Source organism: Pantherophis guttatus, chromosome 3 (assembly GCF_059756535.1).
Source record: "Pantherophis guttatus breed Tessera chromosome 3, ASM5975653v1, whole genome shotgun sequence".
NCBI classification, from domain to species: Eukaryota; Metazoa; Chordata; class Lepidosauria; order Squamata; family Colubridae; genus Pantherophis; species Pantherophis guttatus.
In genome coordinates, this window is record NC_142065.1 from 61114234 (window position 1) to 61136450 (window position 22217).

General features: G+C 35.3%; 1 protein-coding gene across 2 annotated transcripts in view; it reads right to left on the bottom strand.

Moving 5' to 3' along the window:
• Positions 1 to 21768, bottom strand: part of SPATA6 (spermatogenesis associated 6) — a 33205-nt gene extending 11437 nt beyond the window's left edge. Inside the window, exons 1-11 of one of the 2 annotated variants that reach the window (XM_034415042.2) lie at positions 21356 to 21667; positions 18533 to 18669; positions 17486 to 17623; positions 15948 to 15996; positions 14845 to 14886; positions 13753 to 13877; positions 12036 to 12122; positions 9611 to 9886; positions 7443 to 7521; positions 4313 to 4350; positions 3143 to 3324 (exon numbers count right to left, since the gene is read on the bottom strand). In XM_034415042.2, the coding sequence (XP_034270933.1) occupies positions 3143 to 3324; positions 4313 to 4350; positions 7443 to 7521; positions 9611 to 9886; positions 12036 to 12122; positions 13753 to 13877; positions 14845 to 14886; positions 15948 to 15996; positions 17486 to 17497 (890 nt within the window). In that variant the 5' untranslated portion in view covers positions 17498 to 17623; positions 18533 to 18669; positions 21356 to 21667. Of the gene's footprint in view, positions 1 to 3142; positions 3325 to 4312; positions 4351 to 7442; positions 7522 to 9610; positions 9887 to 12035; positions 12123 to 13752; positions 13878 to 14844; positions 14887 to 15947; positions 15997 to 17485; positions 17624 to 18532; positions 18670 to 21355 lie in introns of both variants that reach the window. The other variant, XM_034415041.2, reaches the window with a different exon arrangement.
• Between the last annotated feature and the right edge of the window lie 449 nt (positions 21769 to 22217).

Here is a 22217-nt window from a genome sequence, read left to right on the forward strand (position 1 = left end):
TCACCGGACACTAGTAATGGATTAGCATGAAGTGAAGGCTTTATTGTAAAGATGTGATTTCATCAAATGACAAGTGTTAATACCTTGCAGCTAGGGCAAGGAGGAATAAGATGATAAGCTATTTTGTAAGGCTGAACAAATTTTGCATTTAAAAAAACAACCCTTTCTCAAACCCTGAATAACAAGTTGGACATGCCTTCCAATCCGTTAGAGAAGAAATGAACACCATGTCACTGACCAGAAAACAAAAAAATTAAAATTAAACAAAAGGAACAGAACTATGAAAAAGCAACCAAGAAAAGAAGAATTGAAAAACTGAAAATCACATGACTCTTAAGGCTCTGAACCTAAGAAAACAAAGAAAAGATACTGGTAGATCACAAAGAGGTAGATCACAAAGAGTAGAAAGAAATATTGAAGAATATTGAAGAAAGCCAAATAAATTGCAGTCTCCCTTTATAGTCATGTGACAGCAATCTGTCAACACCAAGTTCCACAATGAAGAAAAATAAGAACACATAGTATATATCCAAACTCAAGGACAATTATATAGATTAAAACAAAGGAATAAGTAATATTCCTTGTAGTACAGTATTAATTTTAGTACTAATTTAGTGATCAGGGAAATGCAAAATAGAAAAAGGGTGAAGTAAGAGTCAACTTACGAATTTTCTCCCTGCTCCCATCCGTAAAGAATTACTCTAATTTTAAAATGGGCCTGCATCCATCAGCAAAGACATTTCCAATTTCTCCTAAACTGGAAATAACTCATGAACTTAATTTCATGTCAGACAGTATGTGATTTGCAGTCTTCCTTGTCTCTCAATCCATTTGGGATTAGAGGGAAAAAATACAGATCTTATGCATTATTGCTGGAAATGCTCTATGCATTGTGTGAATGACCCAGGACATCAGCGTACCGTATTTTTCGCACTATAAGATGCACTTTCTTCCCCCCAAAAAGTGGGTGGAAATGTCTTTGCATCTTATAAAGTGAATATTGGGGGGGGGGGGGTTGGTGCGGCGGCAGCTATTACCGCTGCCACCGCTGCTGTTCGCAGCTGCCAATCACAGCCACCAAATGGGGGTGGCGATCGGTGGTGGCAGCAAACGGTAGTGGCAGCAAACGGTGATCGGCAGCGGCAATTGGTGGCGGCAATCCCTGCCTAGAACAGCTGATTGGTGGTATTCCGGGAGGCTGATCCAACTGCCAATCAGCTGCTCGGCAGTGAAGGCTACAGCGTTTCCTGGTGGCGCCAGCACCTCAGCTCAGTTGACCAGTACTGGGTACAACAGAGCTGAGCCCTGATGAGCCACATGCTGGGGCTGCGATAACGTGCTAAAGCTAACCAGGCTGTTTTCTGTTTGCAGCAAGGACGCTAGCCAGATAAATACCAGATGGATGCTGGGAGGCAGAGGCAGATTTTTTTTTCTTGTTTTCCTCTTCTAAAACTAATGTGCGTCTTATGGTCCAGTGCGTCTTATAGTGTGAAAAATACTGTATTTAAAATGCAGTACTGTCATAATTTATTACAATACGGAAAATCTGGCACACTAAGAATGGATTGCAAAATTCATTTATGGTATTGGATCAACTTAAAATACAATGAATGCATCTTGTGTTTATTAAAAAAATACTCTGGTACAGAGTTAAAAGGAAAATTCTATTTTTAACATTCCCTAACTGTAGACACAGGACAAATAACTAAATAGAAGTAACACAGTAACAGTAACAATAAGAGCTGTGGCGCTGTTATAGTCTGGAATGCAAGTCCCAAACCAATCTAAGGATATATTCTATATATATATATTAATTGTTAAAGGGCACAGATTGAAATGAATCTTGAAATAACACTGAAATGAAACTTCAGCTTCTGCTATTTCAGTTTATCCCATGTGGACCAGGTTAGCTCAGTACTTCTTAAGGTGGTGGCCCTCCAACTTTGTGGTACCATGATCCCTAAAATAATACATGTATTTGTCTTATTCATTTAAATGATAAATAAAATTACTAGATTACTCTGTGTATAAGCCACCAGGTCTGTCAAGTCCAAGCTCCAAGCTCTGCTTGGAAAATCTGATTGTCTATTTTATTCTCCAACTGATTGTTTTGATTTTCCTAGTAGCATGCCTTGTTCACAGTAGACTTTGGATTTCTGAAAACTTTCCAGTGTGCTGTTATCCATTTTGCTCATCACCTCCTCTGTCACCATCTTCTTTTTCCACCACCTGCCTTCTCCTTCTTTCTCCCACCAATGGAACAGCATCCAAAGGCTGTTATTTCCATCATTTAAAGGCTCTCAACTATGAATTGTCTTTGGCATCCCTGACGTTGTGAGAACTGCCATTGCAGAATAAAATCCTTAAAACCCAAATTATCTTTTAACTCTTTTCTGTCTCTGATGCTGTAATCATCAGAATTCAAGGCTTTTAGTTGCTGCTCCACTGATTGGGGGAGCAGAAAAAGCAGAAAGAAAGAAGGTAGAAATTGGTGGGACTTGTAAGTGGAATGTACAGCAGAAGAATCAAGGGATTCTGAAGCTTTAGGTTTACTCCAGATAGAGGCTGTTACTGTGACAACCAAATAATCATTCAGAGAATACAGAAAGACAGCTGGCTTGTCCACGTAAAGTGGAAGTAGTTTATCAAAGCTCTGGCTTTCCTTGAAAAGTCACCCCGCCTCCCGCCCAGTTTTATGTCCACCATCAAATTTGTTCGCAACAACGAAGCTACAACCCACAATATGAGAACTTGTATCTTAAAGGTATCAAACTGTAGGAGATTGAGGTATATATTTGAATAAAAGGCATTTGGACATAACAGTGGCTGACCTATTCAACCTGTTATTATCAGGTGCTCCATAGTCTAATGGTAGGTATTACTAATAAGGAATTTATTTTTTACTGATAAATTAATGCTGATTAAATACCAATGTTGATTCATGCCCTGCTGTATTGGAATAGTACTGGGTATAATTCAAACTTAACTTTTTACTGATTGCCATATCAGATTTTAAACAATGGCCAATATTCTTAAAAAGTAAGGCCCTGATTAAAGTACATACCAATTTAAACACTGAAAGTTCAGTATAAACCTGAAGACAGCTTGCTATTTTAAATTTTCCGAAAATATGTGCCATTACCTTTCTCTAAGAGATGAGCGATCTAACATAGGAGTTGAAAAAAATTTCGGCAATGATGCAGGTGCTGAATGCATTAACAGTCGATCTGAATAAACCTGCCTACTGGTCATTTTTGTGAACAAGTGTTCCTCATAGGCATCGGGAAAATAATCAAAGTATTTCTCATGATGCGATCCAATAATCTGTTTAGAAACACACACACAAAAAAACCCAAATGATCTTTGTAGAAGATATAATATATTTAATGTCTTGGTTAGATATGATAGTTTACTGTTAACCATGTAACAAACACATTTGATAATATATGATTGTGGAGGCAGAAATGAAACATAAAAAATTCAATCCTTTCCATTGCCAATGCTATTTTTTCTGTCAGGTCGTGTAATTTGACATTTCTACCACAGATTTTAAATTTCTGATATTTATGTGAGAAGTGTTAAATTTAATTGTTTTATACAAAAAAATGGATATATTTCTTTATTTTAGGCAACAAGGAAATAAGTGGGCAAAGATTAGCAAGATGAATTTCAACAAGGACAGATGCAATATCCTACATTTGAACAGAAAAAATCAAAAGCACCAAATATGGGACAACTGTACTGAGCAGCAATATGTATATAAAAGATCTGCAACTCTGTTTCCATAATGGTCCTGCAAACTTGAGCACAGCCATAGAGAGTGTCAAGATCATAAAGAGCCTGGAAGAAATTCTTGAGTTATGGTTGGAAGCTCTAGGTACGTTTCTCTCCAGGTGACATTAAAGAAACATTTAATTATAATGAAGTAGGTTTAAATTGGGCATATGGAAAATATTGGTAGATATGAAGCTGCTCAATAATGAATTATTTCAGAAGAGAGTAGTGGTTTCTAAATAAAGGCTTGAGTCCACCTGCTGAGAATGATACAGTAAAGGATTCCTCAACTAGATAGGGGTTTGGTTATGATTTCCAAGTTCCAAACCTTACATTCTACTTTTTTGATAGGTTTGAGTATTTCAGATGTTCAATCAAGAAATAAAAAATGTCCTTTAAATTTGTGAAATTTTTATATTTTAACTCTAACATATAAACTACTCACCGACAATCCAATGACAATTTTGTTCAGGAATTAAAAAAGTAATAAGAGATTAAATCAATTGTAGTTAATAAAGTATTCTGTTTCTGTACTCACTTTATTTTTGGGTCTGTAACTGCCAAGAAGGCTAGGATCTTAAAAAGGAAAAAAGTTAATAAAATTAAAACATTTTAACACAAAATATTTTGAAAAATCAAAATCATTTAAACTTTTAACTAATGACTGAGAACACTAGTTACTGGAATACAGCAATGTAAATTATAAAAAAGCACTTAAACTAGTATTTAGATAGTGAGATAATTTAATTTGTGGCATAATTATTCAAATCAATACAAAAGCCTCTGGCTCCAAGACAATAGTTCTGAAATATTTTTCTCAATAAAACCCATATTTTTCTTTTTGGACTTCTACTCTTAAAACAGGCTACCATCACAATGCATATAAGAACTCAGGAGATTTCAGAGACTTCCTCCCATCCCACTAAGTTATAATCACCTGAACATGCCTTCCCACTCCAACATCTGAGAAAAGGCTGCCCAAAATTGTGTTTTGATATGTATGGGACCCAGGTATGAGGCTGAAGAGAAACTAGGAATAGGCAAGGAGTGTACTCAGTTTCAGTAGCAGGAGAATCCAGAAAGAAGCACAATATATTTTTGCTTGCCAATTGCAATTCCTATTCCTAATTCTTCTTCAGCTCTCATACTTCCTGTGTAGATTTCTTGCATGCTGCCAGGCAGAAGATCTGATCAGGAACAATACAGTTCTGCAATTATCAGGACTCAAATAAGGCAGCATTCTTGATGTCAATAATTGTTGAATAATCACAAGTGTGGGGACACAGTGGCACAGTGGCTTAATGATACTGGAACTGCCAGCCAGAAATGGTCTGCACTCCAGCTGCTCGAGTCCAGCTCCAAAAGACAGGTTAAGCTCCCCCTGCTCATTCCCTGGCTCATGCCCACACCAGCACTTTGGAAGCATGCAATATTGCAAGTAGATGAAAAACCTAGCTGTGTTTGTGAGTGCGGAGAGCAGAAGCTGGTGGCCTGACATGAGGCAACGCAACACAAGGTGAGGTGAAGTGAGACCGGCAAAGGAGCTCAGAAGAGCCAGCAACCTGAGTGCCACTAGTCAGCCAGTATAAGGTAGTTCTTTTCCTGGGGTGTACTAAGGATAGGCACATAAGTAATGAACAGAATGAACTGGCAATTTAGGGTGAGAGGACTGTGTTGCGTCTAGCGTTTGTAGATTTCCCTGACATTGTATGCTATACCCTTAATAAATAGTCACAAGTGTAAATTATTCTACTATTGAAAACCAGGATCTTTAGGACAGATGTTAGATACAATTTTATTCCACCTAGCATTCCATTAATGACACAGATGAAAACCACTGTTTTATAGAGATCAACAGAAGGCAATTCTACAACTAAGATCCTAGCATATATCCTGTTATAGGATGTATGAATGTGCATTCTGGTATTCAGTTTTCCCTTTCAATATTCTGCTTCTGAGTTTTGTTTCTTTAGAAGGCCATCTACAAGAATTGGATTTTTTTTTTCCTTTTTGAATAATGTTTTCTTATATAGTGGTCAGCAACTCTATTCCCCAACTGGAGGAAAGATTGATAAGTCATCTACTTTCCTTCTGTTCCAATTTTTTTAGCTAAAGATCTTCTTCCTTGCTAACATTTTTATTATCACTTTTCTGCATGCAAGGTTTCTTGAGGCATCAAAGTCCTGCCCTTCTCTCACCTCCTGATTTCCAAAACAGTGTCTAATTGTAGCCTATTCAGGAACTGTTATTGAATTATATCATTTCCAATCCCCAGTTCCTCAGAAGGAGGTAGCAACATAAAAAGGTCAGTCCCACAAGACATATCTATCCAGAAGCTCAAGTTCAGCATGAAAGCAATTCAGATCTAGTTCTAATAATCAGAGGTAGGTTGATTAACTTTGTATCCATCCATCCACCCACCCAACTCTTGAGCAAAATACCAGCTCCTATAGAAGTAGAATGTACCCAATAAGTGTTTTAAAATATAACCACAAAGCTTTTATTTAAATGCATTGGTTTGTGGTAATCTTTTAACATTATTGAACACGGCACAATTGGCAAAACAACTATTTCTATCTTACTTGATAAAATGAGACAATCAATTTTATACTATAACATATATGAACAAAATCAAATTATTTAAAGAAATGTAATGCTTTTTTCATATTAATATTGTATGGCTTGGCAAACACCATAGGGCTTTTTTCCCCTATTAGATATCATTGAAAATCTGTAATTTCCATTCTAGCTCTTTTTGATTATGAAAAAAGAACTGTGACATGTCCTCTTCTCTCCCATACCACTGCAACATGGAAAGAAATGCCAAACAGCTTCCACTATCTCCAAAAATAATGGGGGAGGGGGGATTCTGGATTATCTGTGCAGCTAAAATGGAAATGTCTTAGTATACATCAGAGTCTAAAACACTATACAGGATGTGGATAATGTGAAAAGGCTTGACTGTCAAACAGAACAGTTCATTTTTAGAAATTATTTCTTATCCTGAGGACTATCTATAATGAAAGCATCCTCTCTTCTCAAACTCATGAAGGTTTTACAACCAGAATCATATACTGATTGCTAAAAACTATGTATCCCAACAGCAATAGCAACAAACAAACAAACAAAAATACTTCTAGGACACATAATAGTTTAACTGCAAAGTAGGTCAGTGAAGAGGCAAATGCTATAAGAAAACTCTATGCAAAAATATAACTTTCCCTGAACAGATAACAGGAATTACTGGAAGCAACAGAAACACATAATCCATGAGATGCGAATGGGAAACAAGAGGTAATATACTGATTGAACTTCTTAAAAGTAGTGTAAGTTTATTTTGTAAGACAACAGAGCTATGTTTTTATATCAACTGTGTGACACAAGTCACAAAATTCCCACAGTAAGAAATTGAATGTAGTGACTTTTAAAAATTTCTACTAAGAAATTGCTGCCAATTAAAGGGAATTGCGCTAGCAGTTTTATAAAGCACTTAATTTGCAGTATTCTTTAAAACATGTTATGTCAGTGAAAATGTAAGAAATCAGATACTTTGCTCCTGAACCAGAAATGTCAATGAACTAGACAAAGCAAAAACATAATTAAGGTCACTAAAATAGGTTTCAAACCTATAACTGCATGCATCTTTTATACGCTAACATAATACTTGCCATAGGCTGCTCCTTCTTTGTTATTGTTCTTAGAATGACACCAAGTATGAACATCAGGTGAGGGAGTCAACTCTTCAACCTAAAATTAAATAATTATTAAAACTATTTAATATAGGTAGTACTCTTTTAATGACCCTAATTGGAACTGGCAATTGCGCCATTAAGCAAAACTGTCACTAAGATTCAGGAAGGGAGGGTATGTTAAGAGCCCAGTCAGTTAAAGAATTTCAATTGGTACAGATTAGGAGAAGAGCCTTCTCTGCTGTTGTCCCCACCCTGTGGAACATTTTGCCCCCAGAGGGGAGGCACTCTTCTGGCTTCCAGAAAAGCATTGCCAACTGGCCAAGGGAACCAAGAGTGGTATGCAATCTTGGGGTAGTTGGTAACTTGAAGGAGCTCCCTCTGCCTTACTAACTTTGTTTTTAATTTTGTTTTTTAATTGTCTTTTTATAGTTTTATGGATTTTATCTGTAAACTGCACAGAGTCACTTAGATAGTGACATAGGCAGCATATAAATTTGATAAATAAAAATCACATGACTGCAATGGTGCTTTCCAGCTGGAAAGAGACAAGGCTATAAGTTTTATATCTTTATGAAACCACACATTTGCCTATACTTTGTAATGCTCAAGAGTCTGCTTACTGTCTTGTATACGTCAAAAGCAATGCAATTATGCTGCAACCTAAGGCTGCGAGCCATGAGTGCACTATGCAAATAATTTACAGTACTCTGTAAATATGGTGGTGGGGAGTATCAAGCAAAAGAGAGACTGCCTACAGAAATTGCTTGCTTCCCACCCACCCCCCCACCCCCTTGCACTCATGACTGTATCACATTGCAGCTGAACTATTGCAATTTGTTCTACATGTGACTGCTCTTGAAAGCCACTGGAAAGCTTCAAGTATTGCAGGATACAATAGTCTGAGTAGTGGGCTCATTTATTGGAACTTATATGCAATTCCAATCCAGAAAAACTCTGACTGGCAAATATTTCTTACTTTCAATAAAAACATTTAAAATAAAATAGTGTGACAAAAAGTTGTCTAACGCTATCAAAGAAAATTACAAAATTATGGCCACAAAGGAAGAATAAACATTCAGGCATGACCAAAAGTGGTGTTCCTAATTCATATGAGATCCTCCCAGGCTTTCTTAAAAAGCCATGTTTTTAGTTTTCCTTAAACTCAGCAGTGGGACCAGTCTAATCTTCAGAAGTAAGATATTCTTTAGAAAAGGACTGTAACTGAGAAGGCTTGACTCTTCAGACAGTACCAAACAAAAGAACCTTGGGACTCAACTTCTACCTCCCCATTGCTACAAAAGAACCACTGCAATATAGTGCCCCACTCCCATCTACTATAATCTATGCATAAGGATACCATGGACAATGTTATTGAAAGTTGCCGAGAGATTCAATAGGATATGTACCTCCCTACTTCCAAAAAGATCACTTAACATGGCGGCTGATGCAATTTTTGTTTCATATTTAAACCAGAATCCTAATGGATAGGGATCCAAGTAATTTATATAATTCAAGATTTTCTGAAGCTATATCTTAATCATCTATTCAACAACATTCCCTAAAAAAGAAAAATTGGGAGATAGAATAGCTAGGTTGAGCAATAAGATTCTTGGGGAGGGGCACCGTTCTACTTCTTTCAAGATGGGATTAAATGCCTTAACATGCTAGATGCTACAATGATCCAGCAGCCAATTCTTCAGCCTGGATTTCCAACAAAGAACTGATAGCTTCAAACTTACTATAATACATACTATAATGGCATAGGTTTGGATCTGAACTTTTACTTATGTCTTATTTGTCTTTCTTATTCCACTAGAACTCTAGGAATCTCATCCCTAATCAATTTTAATGACAACAATAAAGAAATGGCTTGCCACTGCTTTTGTTCAAGATGTTTTTCTAATATCTCACTCTAGCCTAAACCGCTAGAATTTCTGATGATCTCCCACTCATGTATTAACCAGATCTGATCCTGCTTAATTTTTTGAGATCAGGTAAAGAACTTTAACGCTACTTAATCTTTCCTCTAGACCAGGAAAGAACTAGTTATCACAAAAGAGTAAAATTAATCAAAAGCTTTCCAAAATAACTGGAAGAGCAAGATTTGATCTATGTTTAAACTGTTACCATTAGAGGATACATACACGACGAATTACAAATGGAGGTCTGTCTGTTTCCTTCCTGAAATCAAAAGGCCCTAGGTCTAAGTGAGCCAGGCGTTGTCTGATTTTCAGAAGCTCACACATACGTCTTTTTGTATACGGAGAAGGAGATCGAGAAACAGATGCTATTGTGGGTTGCTCATAACTTTTTGTTGCTAAACAGGGCCTGTTTCTGTCAGGTGAAGCTGTGTTCTTCTTTGAAGATTTGATCTGTCGCATTCCTTCTGTAGATGAATGAAACAGCCCATCTAAATTATCCTGAATTAAAGGAAGAAATTATTAAGACTAAAAAGCTTCAAAGTATTTCATTTCACCATTGAACATATCATAACCAATAATTATCTTGCTTGATATCTCCATAATTAATGAATAATTCTCAGATCATATATTTTCTTTATGTTTAGACCTCAATCCTTCTCAAACTATTAAAAAAAGGGAAGGGGGAGACAAGGGGAAAAAAACCAAGAGGCAATGATTTTATTAGGATGACCTTTTTTTCCAATCAAATGGATCTAGAAGACCACAATTCTCGGTAAGGAATGATCAGAAGGTCAGGCCTCTTACCATCTTTTCCTTTCAGCTATTTTTTTTAAAGGATGCCTGGATTTTAATTCCATTTTTTAAAGTTCTTTGATCTACATTTTAACCAACTAGTCGACTGCACATCTATCCTACAACTCCTTGCTAGACTTTACTTTTTTCCTGTTCTTTTATTCTTTACCATTGAATTCTAAACCACTTTCATGTTCACTGTAAGGAAGTCAATGGTGTTAATACATTCTCTGGCAGCGAAAGTCATCTGATTGGACTTACATTTATACAGGATTATATTACATATTTTGTTCTTTTAAACCCTTTAAAAAAAGAGCTCCAATCTTTATTTTTTAACTTTTGATAGGAAAATTAAAAAAAAAAAAACCTCACAGGTTTTTTTAAAAAAATATAAATAAAAAATTTGATGGTAAACAACAGCTTTAAACCAAACCCAGGATGATATTGCCGCCAACAATCTATATATTAATAGCCTCCCACTGGCCAGTACACTCCCACAGAGAGGGACTCCTCAGGGTGCCGTCGGTCAGACAATGTCGGCTGGCGACCCCCGGGGGAGAGCCTTCTCTGTGGCGGCATCTGCCCTCTGGAACGACCTACCCCCAGAGATACGCACGATACCAGACCTCCGGACTTTTCGTCAGGCCCTGAAAACACATCTTTTCCACCTAGCCGGGCTGGCTTGATCCCATCCCTTCGATTTTAATTTGTAATTGGTTTTAACCCAGGTTGTTTAAATGGATAGCCAAAATTATTTAATGTTTTTTAAATTGCTTTTAAATTTTATATGTTTTACCATGGCTGTTCACTGCCCTGAGTCCCGTTGGAGAAGGGCGGTATACAAATAAAATAAAATAAATAAAATAAAATAAATAAAAACTGGGCCCTCATTTTACCAACCTTGGAAGGATGGAAGGCTGAGTCAACCTTGAGCCAGTCAGGATCAAACTGCTAGCAGTCAGCAGAGTGAGTCTGCAATACTGCATTCTAACCACTGTGCCATCACGGCTCTAGATGGATAGGAAACTGTTGTAGACTTTCAATGAGTTAATTACAATAACAGACTGTTAACAGAGGGCTTTGAAGTTTACCTTTGCTGTTGATTAATCTCTTAATTATTTTTTCTTCACATATATGCATACACACACACACACACACACACACACACACACACACGTAAGTAAGAAATATAATACAGGTCAAATTGGATTGCAAATAGATGTAGAAATGTATAAATCTTGGACCTGTTTTGCAAGGGGAAAGCTATTATTGTTACAATATATCTGTCAATGTTTAACTAGGGAAGATAATATATGTTTTTCTTTTTTGTCCTTTTAATTTACATATTTTTTTAAAAAAATTAAATTAAAAAAGTTAAGATTAAATTAAATTAAATAATATAAATTAAAATTTTAATTTTAAGGTTTTTTCTAGTTTTATCTTTGTTAATTTTTTCCCTTTAAATTTTGTATTTTAATTTTTTGAATAAAAGAAAAATATATTGATAAAAAAGAAAAATGAATACTAAAAAGCCAAGGTTTTTCTACCAACAGTACTTAATGATTATACTAAGAACTATAGAATGAAAGAAATATTTATCACAGGAATAATAATATTTTGTCTTTCTAACATCAGTTACGCAGATGATTGTTGAATACTTTTAACTGTTTTAAAAAGCATATAAGATTTTACTCAGCAGTCTTTCGCTTTCAAGCAAACATTACAATTGAAGCAATCTTTTACTTAAGAATGAAATTTACATGAAGCTTCATAAGAATTATTTCAACAAACAAATCACCTAAGAATAAATGTAAGAAAATATTATGGGAATTGTTTGTCATTAAGTTATACTAACCTGTTTCTGCTTCTGAGCTTTTGCTGAATTTAACAGACTTTCTGAAATAACACAAGTTGTGTGAAACTTCAATTTTGGTGCAATTCCCTAAGAGAGAAACAATAATTGAACAGATTAGATACATGATAACAAAGAAGTAAATGTTATATACTGTAACAAACTATTCCTAATTTGAATAATTTCCGTTAATTTTAGCCTTTAATAAAAAATAATTAGAAGAGACAGAACAGCAATAGTAAATGTCAAGAAGGTAATATTTGCATTTCTGACAATTCAATTACTAGCAATTATACCGCCTTTCTGCAACAATTAAAGTCTGATGTTTATTTCAATTTGTTGCTTTGTCAAAAGCATTTCTCAGGAATTTTTATGGCATATTATATAATATGTCAGTATATAAGAAATTATGAGCTGGGATAGCCATAACAAGAAGTCAGCCAATGGGAACTGTTTGGTGACTAAGAAACAGGATCTGTTCCTTTCAGTATTGCTTCTGTGATTTCTGGTTCTGGCTTCTGCTTCTTGTACTTGCTACCACGTTGCGTTGCAAGAGCTGCATCGGTATTGTATACATGCATCACATTTTATATTATTGTATATAAACAAGTTTCTTCTATAAATGAATCCTGCTGAATTATTTACTTGTATGCTGGTTGGATCGCTGCAAACTCTAACATAATACTAATTAAAAGTAAAGCCATTCTGTTCAGCCATCAGTCACATCACTTCTAAATGTTTTGTGATATATATTAGAGAAACTGGGATATCCTTTCTGTCTAATAACTTGCCATTTCTTCCATATTTGTATTAAGCATATTAATGATGACAAAATAAATTGTTTACAACATTCTCACCTTTGTAAAACAAACAAATAATTTAAGGAAAATGGCAGCAAAGTGTGCTGCAGTTCCTTTCTTGAACATGAGCATTGTATCTTTACCCAAAGCTTATGTAAGGAAGGAAGGAAATGTTAGAACTGATAAAAAGTAGAGTCAATATAATTACAAATCATATAATTTCTGATTCACAATATCATGGAAATAAGTATATAGGAAGGAAAATCTTGTCTTCCTGATTTATATCTAATCATATGGCTTATTCATCAAGCCCACTACTATTTACTCTGAACAGTGTCAGATTTTTGGGATTTTAAGACAACTATTTTATCTTGTTCATGCTCCTTTGGACCGGAGATAGTAGGTTTTGAATTTGAGATTTTTCAATGCAAATCACATTTCTGATTGTAAGCTATGATACTCCACTTTGCTCTTTACAGTGTGTGATAGTAAAAACAAAGGAGAAATACAAATATAAAAGTACACCCCCAACTCACTGATTTAGCAATACATATCAAATTAATTTAATGTGAGCAAGAAGAAGGAAGTTTATTTCAAGGAGAAAAAAAGACTAGTTTTCCAACAGAGGACAGGAAAAATAAATAATATCTTGCCTACAGGGCCAGAATTGTTTGCATTTGCAATTTTCAAGATTTTTTTTCTTCCCTTATCTGCAGCTCTGAGATTCCCTAATAGTCTCCTATCCAAGCACTATCTATAAATGACCCTGATTACCTTCTGAGTCCGGATAAGTTTCATTATAAATAATAAAAAATAAAAATGGTTCTAAATTATTAATCATTAAGAAATATGTCAAATTAACCCCAAATATAGATCAACATTTGTATGATTCTTGTGTTCTTGTGATGAAGCACACTTACTGTAAAATCGTAGGCCTTTTTCATTAAAACCTCACGAACTGAATTTCGTGGTTGATGGATAAACTTAGGAGCAGGAAAAAGGAAATCCCTTGTATTTTCTTCATATCTGGCCAAAATTTCTCCCACTGAAAGTGAATTATATGTTTTAATTGAAAAACAGTAACTACATATTCACACATAGAGAGATAGGCATTGAAGCATATAAAAAGAGACTGATACAACAAAGCTAAGAGTATTTAGATTCCCTTGATCCCAACAGAAGATATGAAATATGAAATCTCAACTTTGCCTGCTAATGCCACGGAGGAATATCTCATTAGATTAGAAAAGTCTATGATAGTACTAATCCAAAATGGAATCAAAAAACTATCTTAAGAAATTTTTATGGTGATATCCAAACTCAACGATAAATATGGCTTTCTTTGGTGGAAGTAAAATATTAAACATATTATTTTGATTTTGGAATTCACCAACAATATAATCTAGAAATTAATGAAAATAAGGGTTCCTAAAAACCTTGGCTTTGTGAAATGCAATAAAGAAAACAAAATTACTGAGAGGTGCTAACATTATCAACCAAAATTTTAAAGTTCAACAATTTTGTATGTATGTTTGTGCATTGATTCAGAAAACCTACTTAAAATTACGGATTCAAATTTCTGCACCAAAAATCAAGGAAGGCAGTAAAGAGGTTTTCATATTTCTATTTTTTCATTCACTTGGAAATCAAAAGTGAATAACTGCAGAACCATTTACCTTATTACTGCAAAGACAAGAACTGGTTATAACTACTGTTCTCTACACTACATAGGCGCTACATTCAAATAAGTTGTTTCACATATACAATAAAATTTGTATACATATCTGAAAAACTGTAGTATACTGATCACAAAATAAAATCTATGTACAGAGATTATGCACTGAAGAATAAATACAAGTTTTGAGAAGCTGGGTAAATACTGTACACAGCTAGTATCTATTGCTGGGCAAAAGTTGTACCCTAAAAACATTTTCATATTGAATGGAATAAATTGTTATATACAGAAATTTACCATAGGACTGTGTTAATTTATGAAAATATTGGTACTATACCTGGAGGAACAGTTTGTATTAAGTGAACCACTGATGTATCAGCTAGAAAAAGGGGCAAAATATAATCAGAAGTCATTTTGATCACAAAGTTTAAAAAAAAACAATTAGTTTATCTCTAACTTTGTACAATTTATTGCATTTGTTATTATGAGCATCTACTAGTTTCTCGAAAAGAGAGAGAGAGATGGAAGGAGGGAAGGAGAGGGGGAGGGAGAGAGAGAGAGAGAAAGAGAGAGGGAGAGAGGGAGGGCTCAAGCATTTTGGTCAGTAGGTAAATGTATACCACATTCTAAATAAAAATATGATAGCTTTTCTCATCACTACTCAGTAAGAACATGGAGCTAATTTCTCAGTTTAGCTGGTTTTAATACATAAATCTGACATATTTCAGGTGGTAGGTAAATGTTTTTGCTTTCAATTTTTTTTCAGCTCAAATCAGGTCTAATAATTTCTTTACTTTGACTGTAGTTTTGCATACTACTGTTTGAAAACTTAGTGGAACTTACTTCTGAGGGAGTAGGATGCAGAGCTAAGTATTTAATTAATACACCTGTACCCAATATTTCAGTCATAATGATACTCAAGGCAAACTACATGGTATCTGCAGAAAGTTTTCTATCTAGACTCAGACCTATTTTCTATACCCTTTGCTGAAAAACAAACTGATGAGGATCTTAACAATCAAAAATAATGAACCTGAATATGCTATAATTGACACTCTGTCTTAAATCCTATCATTCTCTTTTTAATCATCCTTTTGTTATTTACAAATACTGAGGAAATGGAAAGGGGCCTCTGACAAACCTCTAAAATCATGAAAGCTTCAGTTATTTAAAAGTAGATGATGTTCCTAGAAAATATACCAAATAGTTCTACTGGTATATATGATCAACTAAAAACATTAATGAGATGTTCCAATGAAATCATTTTTCTTATTTTTAATAATTTAATTTAAATTTCCATTATTTCAGAGAAAATTTCTAGTGCATTTCATACGCCTGAACATCTTCTGAAATTTCCAATTGATTTTTGATGTTGTATACTATAAAATAATTTGTATATGAAATAAAAAGTAATCAAAAAACAAAAATCCAAAAACCTACTTTCAAAAAGTTCAACAAGATCTCCTGGGTCAACTACATCAGTATATACCTAAAATGAAAGTTTTAGAAAATGAAATGGAACAATTCTGCTAAAACAATTCTGAGGACATTTAACAAATATGACCACTATAATAATTTAGAGTAGTAAGTTCTTTAAGAGAATAAAACAGTTAAACAACATCAACAATTTCTCACTGCAACAGAATCTTTTTTCTAAAAAGCAGCTATTTTCTCTGTTGGTGTTTGTTTTTGACTCTTAAATTAAAGTTGAGTTGTCTCTGTTTTGGTATTGTCTTTGACTCTTAAATTAAAATTTGACATAAATAATAGGTGCAAGTCTCTTACTTTCAACCTGGAAAAACATACCTGCCTTGTTAGAAAGTGAGCAATTATTTTCTTTCGTTCTAGTAAAGGATGGAACATCACTTATATTTATTCTGTCAGAGAGTTAAAATTCATTCAATATATATCTACTCAGAAGTAAGTCTGCTAAGTTTAAGAACATGTATTTCCAGGCCAGTATAACCAACTGGGAATTAGTCCCAATAAACTGAGTAGGACTTGTTCAGTGGGGACAAGTTTAAGATTCCATAATTAAGGTTTGACCTTAATTATGAACTCAGTATGAACCCAAAAAGCAAGGCTGGAAGGTCTGTTAAGATCATGATGCAGTTATGTCAAGATTTGCAATTCTGTGCTGTGCTGAAAAAGTGAAGGAATACTTTATTTACTAATGTCATAATCAGCTACCATCACAAAATGAAGCCTGCTGAATCAATTAATACCCTAACATAGGAGGGATTACACAAGTCTGGAGAAAATACAAGTTTCACAGAACAGATTTTTAAATAACTGTTACTTTAAAATGCACAATTTAAATCCAAACACAAACAATCCCATGTCAAATAGTTTCCCTATGGTTTCTGATGTTGATGCTATCCATTTATTTGCAATAGCCACATCTACACAGATTTACCCTGTAAAATTTTATTCAGACAAAAATATATATTGCAATATAAGGAACAACAAATAAATCAAGACTGCCAGAAAAATATTGTTATTTAGTAAACATTAAGCATAATGCACAGAGTGTCTATAAAGCCATATCTGTAAAGATTGCTATATGTATCTTCACAAACGTTTCCTTTTTTTAGAAGTTCTTTCCAATAGTTCACATACTATAGTTCATTCATGCCATTCAGGGACTAAACTGTTCTATTAACCAAGTGACTGTAGAAATGAATTGTTATTTCTACAAACAGAATATATGTAGTCAATAACTACATTCCTGAAGAATTCATACTGTATTTCTTTTATATACAATACCCTCAGCTATTAAAAAAAACAAAAATACCTTTAAAATAAAAAATACAGTCAAACCTATAATATATAAATGTTAATACTTACATAAGCATTAATTCAAAAATAAAGTGAGCTGAAAATGAAATATTACAGAAATATGTATATGAATGTGGCAAACAAAGTGCTTGGATATGAATTATATCTTAAATGTTAGCCATGATATTGTAAGTACCTACTTTTTCAAACATTAATTTCTCATCAAATATCAGGGGAAATATTGCACGAACACATGAAGTTTTCTTATGCTGCCCCAAAATACATGCACTGACATAGACATCTTCTCTGGATTTCAATGTAACACCTGGGCATGTTATCTGAAAGAGCAATTATTCATAATTATGACTAATGAACGTTAACTATGTAACACTTAAACCCCATAGTCCACTTCATGAAATGCACAGTAAACTTGATGAGCGTGGTTAGAAAAGCAACAGTGATGATAATGCAAATATCCCAGGTATAAACTGACACTGTGATAAACCCATGTAATTACAATCCATGTTACAGAAAATATAACTGAACTTTTAAATAAATTGCAATGAAATGGTTTTAAGCAGTATATGCATCATCCTTTGAGCATTCCTTGGTCAAGAATAGCTATTTTAAAATCAAAGGCAAAAGTTGGGGAAATCTGAAATTTTCTTCCACTGTTTGTAGAATACTGCTATTTCTGATGTGTTCATTTATTCCTTTTTGCTAAAAACTTTTCTGGTTTATTACTTCTTTGAAATGAATGTATATATTTTAATAGAAGGTGAGTGAATGAATAAATGTTTGCCGATATGGGTAACATTGGCAACCTGTAATAATAATTTCAAGCGTAAATGTGGGAAATCAGTAACTGGACATCTTGTACAAGCTACTAGTTGTATATAAAACCCTGAACCCACTTCCCAAAAAGCACAGTCCCGCTTCCACTCACATTGGTTAAATGACAACTTAAGTGTTACACCATGACACCAGCTCTGTGATATCAGAATGTCATTATGGTGAATCCAAGTATGCAATGAGAAAAACTTGTATCACAATGCAGAACACAGCTCTCAGCATTTTGATGAAAGTTGTGGATCTTGTGGATGACTAAATCCAGCCACATTTGGAGCCTGGTCCTTTGTACTCTTATTAAATTTGGTGTGACCCTCAAGTTATGCAACATTCCTTTATTTCTTGAATAAGCCAATCCACTACATCAAACCAAACAAACCATATTATGCCTTACTTACCCATTTATACTGGGATAAACCATGGGTGGTTCCCCACTTTTGCAAAATAAGTCATTGTTTTCTGTAATCACATCTATGCTTGGAATGGTTCCCACTTGAAGCTATATTAACCCTCTCCTGGTAGTCTTCCGGAAGTGCTGAAGATAGTGTATTTGGGAATTAAACAGGGATTATCAACCAAAGATTATTATTTAGGTTTACTGTTTCTTGTTCTGCTTGAAATTGAGCTATTTTAATATGTCATCTCGTGTTACCATGAATGTTCCAATTTCTGATTTACTGGTACATGTTGTGGATTTACCATTCTATGTCTTGACAGTTATGGAGATAAGCAGATGTGATAAATAAAAAACTAGAAAGATAAATACCACAATTTGAGAACCAATTTCTCTAATATTTGTAGATATTTTATGTATCAGTTTAGCTTTGCTAAGTTGCTGGAGGGGTGGATAGTTCTCCTTTTTTATACAATATATAAAACTTACCAAAAAGAAAGTAAGTATTCCTACTTTATAAAACAAGAGAGAAACCAGGCATAGTACCAATTTCTGAACAGCAATGGTTTTAGTCACTGAAGTTAGTATGCATTAATTTTATAATTTAAATATAAACCACTAGGACAGTGATTCTCAAAAGGTGGTCTGAGGAGGTCCCTCAAGACCCTGCAGGGGTCCAGGAAATCAAAATTAGTTATCAGCATATGTTTAAAAAGAATACAATATTAAAATCCCCTCAATCAATCATGAAAAGGAGTAGTAACAGCTAATTTTAATTTTTAATACACAAAATATTGATAAATATAACCCATATAAACAAAGCTCCTTTGGGGTCCTCAGCATTTTTAAAAGGGAAAGGATCCTGAAAAGAAAAATGTTAAGAAACACTGCATTAGGAGAATAAGATTTCTAAGCCATTACTGGGCGACATAAAAGAACAACAATCAAATCAAAAATCAAAATTAAAATAAAGCAATGAATATTTTTTAAAAATTGCAGGAAAATATTTACTCAATCTGGAATGCTTTGATGAGGAAATGCTGCTTTTTCAGTGTTTTATTTTGTACATTTGAATTGCAGCAATACTTGAGAATTAATCTATAAGATACACTTGTAGAATTCAATGGCTTTGAAATTTACACTCAAATGTTCATGCTTGTTTTTGTTTTTTTCCCTCTGCCTTCAAGGCACTGTTGACTCCTGACAATTGCCTGAATTAGTCCCTGTACTTTTCTTGCCAAGATTTCAAAAGGGCTGAGAGTGACAGGCCCAAGGCAGTACTCTGTCTCCCCAGTACTCAGTCTCCCTAGTTTCCAGTTTGGTGCCTTAACCACACCAAATTGGCTGTCTTGGTCTTTCTATGCAGTCTTAATTGTAGATGATTTCATAAAAAATAGTTTAGGAAGAAAATTGTTCATCTTTTATATGTGTGCTGGTATCTCATCAAGTAATAGCATCTGACTATGTCTGTGCATGGAAACTAAACAAGACAGGTTTGGTTACAATCTGAACTGAAACAGGAAATCTAAAATCTATAGGCTAGACTGAGAAATTGGGGTGGGGGGGGAATTCCTAGTCAAAGAGAACAGCACTACTTCTCTACTATGCCAAGAAAACCACATGAATAGTATCCATGCAGTCAACAGAAGCTCAGCTATTCAATAGACCTTACTCTCCCTGTAGCCCCCACATATGGATACATTTAAAAAACAAATATTTCTGCTTTGGAAAGTGATACTGTAATACATTCAGCATTTACTATGAATAGAATAGAATAGACTTTTTATTGGCCAAGTGTGATTGGACACACAAGGAATTTGTCTTGGTGCATATGCTCTCAGTGTACATAAAAGAAAAGATACATGAATCTGATTTGATATAGCGAAGGCAAAGACGGTCACAGCCTACTAAACTGAATGGTGATGCATTTCATGTGATGATTGTGTGTGTGTGTGTATGTGTACCTGTATGTATGTATATACTGGAATGTATGTATATTGAAGCCCATGAAAGAGAAAAGAAATGCTGGCTTTCAAATATAGAAATGAAAATACTTGAAAAGGCACTCAATTTAAGAAAGAAGAGATGTAGAGCACAAAAAAAAAAAGAAAAAAAGAACAAGCTTGTATTTTAAGACTGTAACTGGCCAGAAACGAGAGAGAGAGTGAGAGAGATGCCCGGATGTAGTCTAACCGTTAGCTCACCCCTGAGGAAAGAAGAATGGGGGAAAAGAGCCAATTTTCTAAATGGACACAGAGACTAACAGAAGCGTCAGATCTTGGCGGTAAAAACCCAGATGTTCACTGAATGCTTTAATGGTGGTCCTGATTTTTTTTTTTTTTGCAGAGACTCTAGTACGGCAACCAGGAGAATCATGAAGTTAAAAGAGCGTCGTTCGCTCTGTGGAAGAATCATCGGTTACTTAGTAAATGCCGGGGAGAGAGGGAATTAAAAAACAAGGCGGAAAGAAAGCGCTCCCAGAGGCTGCTTCCTCCACCGGCCTTTAAAAAAAATCAAAGCGCTGCTCTTGAAAAAGGAGCCAAGCCTCGAGTCGGCCTCTTCTCAACAAGAAAGACAAACTCCCAGGCTTCCCCACCTACATCGCTTCGATCAGAAATCCGCCGTTAGTTTTATTAGCTTCCCGGCCGAAAGGCCGAGTTCTCCCCTTTCTCGACTCTCCCCCCCACCACTCCCGAAAGCCCCGCCCACCAGGCCCGTCGCCCGTAGAGATCAAAAGCGCCCCTGTAAAGCGGAGGGCCCTCCGAGGCGCCTTTAGGAGCTTCCGTCCAGCCACACACACCCCTCTTTCCCCCCAGGGCTTCCTCACCGTGCGGATATGCAGCTCCAGAACGCAAACGAAACCCTTGCAGGGCGCCATAAGGCCGCCTCGTCTGTCAGCCGCCAGATGAGAAGAGCAGGCTGAAGAGGGAATGAGGGGCGGACGGGCGGGACCCTCCTATTCCGGCCCTTCATAGGACGCGTTGCTTGGCTAGGCCCGGAACGCGCCAGACAGACTCCGTTGCCATAGCGCCGGAACGCTAATGGGGCCCCTGAGAGTGGTAGGAGCGAGAAGGCGTGGCTAACCGTATCCACGGCGGGTTTGGAGGGCCGAGAAAGCCGAAGAGGGCCAAGTGTCGTCACTTCCGGTTCCAATGGCAGGCGTTATCGCCTCATACCTAGGGCCATTAACCGCATAAGGATGGGAGACGCTTCATGTTTTGAATGGTTTTTAATTTTGGCAGGCGAGGAAGGAAAAGAAGACTCTTCCCCATTATGATAGGCTGGTTGGAGTATCTGAAAGTATAATTCTGAAAGTGTCCAGATTTATATAAAAGAAGATAGCCAAATTACCCCCTCCTAAAATATGTAGGCTTTTTTTTTTATGGTTTGGATTGTTTAGTCATCAGCCTTCTAATTGGCTAATTAATAGAGAAATCAGTGGAAAAGTTTTAAATGACAATTGATACAACGGATGCCTTTTTAAAAGAGTTAAGTGAAGGAATACTGTGGTTCATACAAAATAGAGTTAAGTGTTGTCAGAAGAGACTCATTAACACTTCCCAGCTTTATCTTTTAATTAGCAGACCATAAACGTTCTCAAAGATAAACACAGTTTGCTTTCATTAGAAAATAAACTCTGCAGAATATAGTTGAACTAAACTAAGTAACCAGAATCTTGTTTATGCCAA